Raw genomic sequence first — 7,101 nt, 5'->3', positions numbered from 1 at the left:
GAGGCATGGCAGGGTTCTACTTATAATCTAAAGTAGTCCATGGATTGGAATTCAGATGTGGTCTAGGGTTTTAGTGGTGATCCCCCATTTGATACTCAACTAGGATTTTATGATATGGGCATAAGCTTTGGTTATGTTTCACTAATAGAACATGACTCTCACATCCAAGATTAAAGGTTGGTCTGAACAAGTAAGATTTAATACTACTCTAGTATTCTCTAGGATAGACATGGCTATGGTTAGCATCTATAATCTCTCTCTCACTTCTAACTGTCTTGGAATATCCTAAGGTCCAACTCAAGATATGATGATATGATCCTCTACATATATGGTTTGCCTAGGAATTCTACCTTGGTATCTTATGTAGCTTGTTCTTCTGGAAATCTGATAAACCTGCATCTTGTGGTATGCCTCCACCTCCTAGCTTCTTCATCTTGATCCTAGCTAATGTATGGAAGGTCTCAAGGTTTTGGTTTCCTTGTAGAATGGTACTAGATGATCAAATGGATGAAAGGTGTGGCTCCTTTTATAGGCTTGGGCAAGCTCTAGTATCATGACACCTAGGTGGGTGACTCTTGTTTTGGTTTGATGAGTAAGGTGTTTGGTTGTCATGCCCTTATCCATAGCAATCCTTTGAGCATGAGGTGGCAAAGCTTGGGATGCAAGCCATGTAGATATTTTCATCCTATGTGGCATGAGCATTATCCTCTCATATGATTTATCTTTGGCTAGCCAAGTGGCATTTGTTACTAAATATCTTGTGGATGGTTTTATTATTGTGGATGAGGCACTATATCATATTTGATTGGATTTATATTATAATATTGGTCAAAAGGTCAAGGTAAAAGGTTATTCATCAATTTTGGATAGTTGGTGTTTGATTTCACCAAGGCATGATCATATGAATTTCAAAATACTCAGGGTTAGTTTTATTCAAATAGTTTGAACTATAATTTGTAATGTAAATGGATTTAGTTTTCTGATATTCCATATATTTAATAAATTATGATTTAAATAAGAATGTGTGGCTTTTATGCACTTTAAACCCTATGATTTACCTTATTTAGAAGTGAATTAAATTACACACAAAGGTAGTTGCTAACTTTTAAGTATTATTTAGTTAGGGTTTGATTCTTAAAGAATATGTTGTTGTAAGGAATGCCATGGTGAGATCTTTTATAAGATCTTGTAGTTTATCCTTACTTAAGGTGTTGTTTGTTGTAAATCTACTTTCATTTGATCTAGCACATAGATCAAATCCTCTCTACCCAAAACAGGGTTTTAGCAAAGATCACAGTGAAGTTTATAGCGCTTGACTTGATGATCTACTTCAATTCCAGCAAGTTAAGTGAAACTTCAGTTACTGTGGTAAGTTTTATTTGAAAGCGCGAAAATTCCCCGGATTTTCTATGCATGAATGCAATGTACACTTTGGTGTTCTCCCATTTTATTGCCTCTAAACCTGGGATATTACAACACACTTAAGGTTTGATGTCGTTTTAAGTAGATATGGAATATGGAATGGAGTTCGAATTTTGTTCGGAGTCTCGGATGGGATCCATGACATCACGAGGAGGTCCGGAATGGTCCGGAGAATAATATTCATATATAGGAAGTCACTTTCCAAGTTTGGAAATAATCCGATGCATTTATGGAAGGCGCTAGAATGTTCTAGAACCTTCCGGAAGAAATCACTATGGAGGTGGAGTCCCACCGGGACTCCACCAACCCTAACTTGCCAACCAAGTGGGAGGGTGGAGTCCATGGTGGATTCCACCTCCTTGGCCGGCCAAGTGAGAAGGAAAGGGGGGAGTCCTAGTCCCCCTAGGTTTTGCCCTTTGGAAGGTTTGAGAGTTGGACTCTTATTCGGATTCTAGGGCTACCCCTTGGGGTTCCACCTATATAATGAGGGAGAGAGGGAGGGGGTCGGCCACCACTCAACCCGCACCACCAAGGGCACCCAAGGCCGGCGCCCCAAGCAGCCCCTCTCCCCAAACCCTAGCCGCCCCCTCCTCATACAACTCCCATAGTGCTTAGGCGAAGCACTGCCGGAGTTCTCCACCACCACCGCCACCACGCCGTCGTGCTGTCGGGATTCCGAGGAGGATCTACTACTTCCGCTGTCTGCTGGAACGGGGAGGAGGACGTCGTCATCTACACCGAACGTGTGACCGAGTACGGAGGTGCTGCCCGACTGTGGCACCGTCAAGATCTTCTACGCGCGTTTGAAAGCGGCAAGTGATCATCTTCTGCAACAACGAGATCTAATCTCGTAGGGTTTGGAAATCTTCGAGGGTTAGTCTCATGATCTTCTCGTTGCTACCATCTTCTAGATTGCATCTTGGCTTGTTATTCGTTCTTGCGGTAGGAATTTTTTGTTTTCTATGCTACGAATCCCATCAATTTAAGGACAGAGGGAGTAGGCATTCATGACCTCCCACATCCGATCTCTCGACTAGGTAATAGCAGGATACCAGATAATAGCAAAACCTAAAAGACAAGGGATGATACCCTAAGAGGAGACTCCTTTGGCGTCCTTATTTTTTCATCCGCCCAAGTTTTGAACTTCCACGCCTAGAAGGAGCATTCAGTTGCTCTTGCAAACATAAAGGACACGCGATGATCGATCTTCATGTGCTTCTCGTCATCGACATAGATATTCGCTTCCTCCTGCATCATTTGTTGGAACATGAATTCATCGTTGTTATCCATATTCTATTAATCAAACAATGAATCTATGAAACAATGAAACACCCTCTCTAATTTACCAAGGCAAAAATTTAGAAGATCAATACATACCTAGGAAAAGGGCAGATACCTAGCATGCGAGGTCGGTGTGAGGTGGTCTCGACTAGATCTGTGTGCTTGGCAAGACAACTAGCTCCAGAAGTCTAAGAAGAGTTTTCAGTTGTCCATGCGATACAGGTGTAACTCTTGTTCGCTTGCGGAAGAGGCGGCGACCATGTTGTGGTTCAATTTGTTGACAACCGGTTTTAGGGAGTAACGATGGCTTTCAAACTACAACGAGAGAGGGAACTGCGATGGGGGAGGCCCGCACATGGTAGTTGTGGAGGCGTCGATGAACGGGCGATGTCGAAGCCGAGCGGCGGCGATTCGGAGGGGATGGGAGAGGAGACTAATTAACTGCCTTCAAAGCTAAATCTTGGCGTCCTCGCAAAAACAAAGTTAAATCTTGGAGAATGTTAGGGTCTTATACTCTTGGATTGGAGAGAAATATAGAAATTTGTTGTTGAACTTATGAGAAGACGCACACAAGCATATAAATATATATCATAATTATAAAATTCAAAAAAAGACTTACAAAAGGGAAATATAGTTCCCCTATCTCAGATGCCACACATTGTGAATTATCTCATCTTCATCAATAGAAGTGGTACCGAAGCTTTACTCGATTTTCTTCCATTGTCAGAACCCTCATCAACCGAAGCACATTTGATCTTATGATGATTCAGGATTCCATGTGATTAGTTGTACTTGTTCAATTACACTGTGCATAAGAGATGGAAGAAAGATACATATTTTGATAAAAGAAAGTTTCTTATGACTATACCTTATACATGAAGAAAATAATCACACGACCTCTACTTAACCAATATGCACCCAACTCACACGAACCAACCAGAGCTATCGTTGATACTAACATAATTACTACCTCTGCTACCTCTGTTTAGATGAACACATGCGTATTCTAAGACAAACTTTGACCCAAAAAATAAACAACATATTTTTAATTATATTGTATGTAATTAGTATCGTTGAATTTGTATTGAAAAACACTCTCTAATAATGTTAATTTTATAGCACTAATCTATATCTATATGTATGCAGTAATTCCTGGCTAAAGAAAAGCCACGGAAAACAAAGACGTCTTGTTTATTCATTGGAATGGGGGAGTAGGAAATAGTGTTTTCTTTGGAAATTGGGAGGCACATTGCCCCAGGTTCTACATCATAGATGTCTACATGAAAATAAAATGCTTTGTGAAATTAAACTGCTTAAACTTTTGTATGAACTGTACTCATGGAGCATATATACAGAAGAATGATGCACTGTACATATGTGAAGTACATGCACGTCCTCAATTTGACATGGGACGATACTCCATGTGTATGAGTATCTTCAAAAGATTCTGTCTCAAAACATTGCACCTACTATCCTCCAAGAAGGCCACAGAGGAAAGTCAAACAGTGGCCTGTCTGTCTATAGCTTGCAGCTGCAGGTACTCCCCTTAAACCCAAATTCCAGGAGATCACAAGAATATCGCAAGAACCGAGAACAAACGAGGCAAATCACAGCCATCTCGACGTGCATCGAACTGCCGAGCCACATTGCTTCAGTACAAGCAGTGCAGTAATACCAAATACCCACCACAAAGTCACAGCTCACATTGTCTCCTACCAAGTTCCCACGTAGCATGCATAGAAGAGCAAGCTGCTGGCCTGCTGCTGAACAGGCCACATAGTTTAGAAGTAGAGAGAGAGAGAAAGAGAGAGCAAGGCAAGAAAGAGGAGAGAGGAAGGGAACAATGGAGCAGCTGCAGCAGCAGGAGCGGGCGCGGGAGGTGTACAGAGAGTGCCTGCGCAACCACGCGGCCAAGCTGGGCACCTACGCCTCCGACGGATGCTGCGAGTACACCCCCGACGACGGCCACCCCGCCGCGCTCCTCTGCGCTGCCTGCGGCTGCCACCGCAACTTCCACCGCAAGGCGTTCCTTGACGGTGCGTCCGTGGGGTCGCCGGGAGCCGCCAGCCCGCACACGCCATTAATGCTGCCCTCTCCCAGCGCGCCGCCGGGCTACATGCACCATTTGGCAATGGCCGGACCAGCGGGGGTCAGCATGGGCGGCGACGGTGTCGGCGGCGGCTCGCACAGCGGCGGGGCGAGGCGGCGGACGCGTACCAAGTTCACGGAGGAGCAGAAGGCGCGGATGCTGCGGTTCGCGGAGAGGCTCGGATGGCGGATGCCCAAGCGCGAGCCCGGACGCACGCCTGGGGACGACGAGGTCGCGCGCTTCTGCCGGGAGATCGGCGTTACTAGGCAGGTATTCAAGGTCTGGATGCACAACCACAAGGCCGGTGTCGGCGGAAGTGGGGGCGCCGGCGCACAGACGTCGTCTTCGACCACGCGTGGCGGCGGCGGGGGCATGTCGCCGGCAATGGGAGGCAACGGGGAAGACGATGAGGAGGTGAGGGGCAACGAGATGTGCATGTAGAAGTTCTTCTCACATGTAGTGGGGTGGCTTGCCTAGGATGGGATAATTTAACCCTTATTTTTTCGCTAATTTCTTCGGCATTTTTGCTTCCACAAGTTGATTCTTGATGATGAGATTAATTGTTTAACAGTGATCCAAATGATGTGTTCTTGTTCTTTGTTCATTGATTAACAATGATCCCAAGTATTTTGATCATTGATAAATTAATGTTGTTGGCACCCCTCAAAGGAAGTTCTTGTTCTTTAGTTGATATACTTGCTTGTCCTCGTCACATATACTACCTCCGTCGATCTCATGAAACTTATGTAACTTTGATCAAATTTAACTGTATCTATATACTAGATAATATCTAGATACATTTAAATTTTGATAAATCAAAAACACCTTTCGTAAAACACAGAGAGTATATATAACTTGATAGCTGAGACTTGAAATGCATATGCACTATGGAGGAGAAATGAACCGTATGTGCACGCTTAATTTCCATTTGCACTTAGTTTCACATGTCTTGTCTAGCAAGGTCTTAATGAGTTCATTCATGCAAGATGGAGGACAGATGAAATGGATTCACAAGACTACCGTTCATCCATTGGGCTCTTTTGAATTGAAGGATCTTAAAAAATATATATACTACATCTGTCCATGAAAAAATATTATAAATGTATCTAAATTTAGATATATCTAAACACTTTTTTTATAGACGGGGGAGTATTCCAATCCCTAGGAACTTGCCCTGGGGGTCGTTGTTCAAAACAATAGAACCTTCAAAATTCCTATAAATTGCATTTTCCTACATTCTAAATTTCTAATTTTTTCACCAAGATTTTAGACATTTTGGTAAACCAAATTTTCATTTTTATGTCAATAATGATGCGCGCTCATCTTCTTACAAAATTCTTGTATATCTCCTGCGGTTCAATTACCTATTTGGAATGTAGGATCTTTAAATGTAAGACTATGAAAAGTACAAATATTTTATTTGGATATCACGCGGGAAAACATGTGAATTATAGTCACACAAGTAAACATGAGGTAGGTCCCCATGTTCGGTTATTCCAGAATTTCTATGGCATGACCCGCTTAACAGTTTTTTTCAAAAGAATGTGTAGGATAGCAATTTCTTTGTTTGATATGGTACCTTTTTAAGAGGTCCTATGGTTCAAAACTCTACAATACCCGTTATTCTAAATAAAAGAGTCATTGCTGCGTTTCTAAATTTTGTAGATTACATATCATGGCATTTTATTCCCGCATTTCAAAGAGACCTAGTGTTTCCTCTTCTGGTCTGCTAACATCTGAGATATTTTCTGTACATATTCGGTACTCTCTCTGACCCCAGTTAGATGTCACAAAATTGTTTAGATTAGAGCATGTACCTATATACTATGCATCTAAACGAATCTGCTATAAATAACTGGGGATAAAGGAGTGCAGAATTCACTGATCCACAATAACTAAAGATCGTTCAGTGCTCCGTAAGAGAATTTATTGGTTGAATGCAGGAGCTGTATCTGGATCGTGCGTATGGTTGCGAGAAGGGCAGAGGGCCAGAGGTGAACTTGCTAGCTGTTGGTTTGTCAAGCGAATTAACTCACATAATCCAAGCGGAACCATCTCGTATCGATGATAATGTGGCGCTGGCTGCAGTCCATGTGATTGGACCTGCGAGCTGCAACTTCTATTGTTATATAGACGAATAATACAGTAATAGAGTAATGTGTGGATAAGGTGAAGTTAGAAACGGGATCAGGTAACTCAAATGTATGTCAGTTTGCTAGGTTGTACAGTAACCTCATGTGGCGACGTACGTATCCATGGGAGGAATATAATCTAGCATGGAGATCAAAATATCGCTAGGGTTCAGGGAC

At 42.7% G+C, this 7,101-nt stretch overlaps 1 protein-coding gene across 1 annotated transcript; it reads left to right on the top strand.

The window, feature by feature from the left end:
* Nucleotides 1-4,197: 4,197 nt before the first annotated feature.
* Nucleotides 4,198-5,483, top strand: LOC127293139 (zinc-finger homeodomain protein 11-like). The gene has a single exon (XM_051322697.2). The coding sequence runs from the start codon at nucleotides 4,547-4,549 to the stop codon at nucleotides 5,231-5,233; it is 687 nt and encodes a 228-aa protein (XP_051178657.1). The 5' UTR covers nucleotides 4,198-4,546; the 3' UTR covers nucleotides 5,234-5,483.
* Nucleotides 5,484-7,101: the final 1,618 nt, after the last annotated feature.

Source organism: Lolium perenne, chromosome 4 (assembly GCF_019359855.2).
Source record: "Lolium perenne isolate Kyuss_39 chromosome 4, Kyuss_2.0, whole genome shotgun sequence".
NCBI classification, from domain to species: Eukaryota; Viridiplantae; Streptophyta; class Magnoliopsida; order Poales; family Poaceae; genus Lolium; species Lolium perenne.
This window is presented reverse-complemented; position numbering and strand designations above follow the sequence as displayed.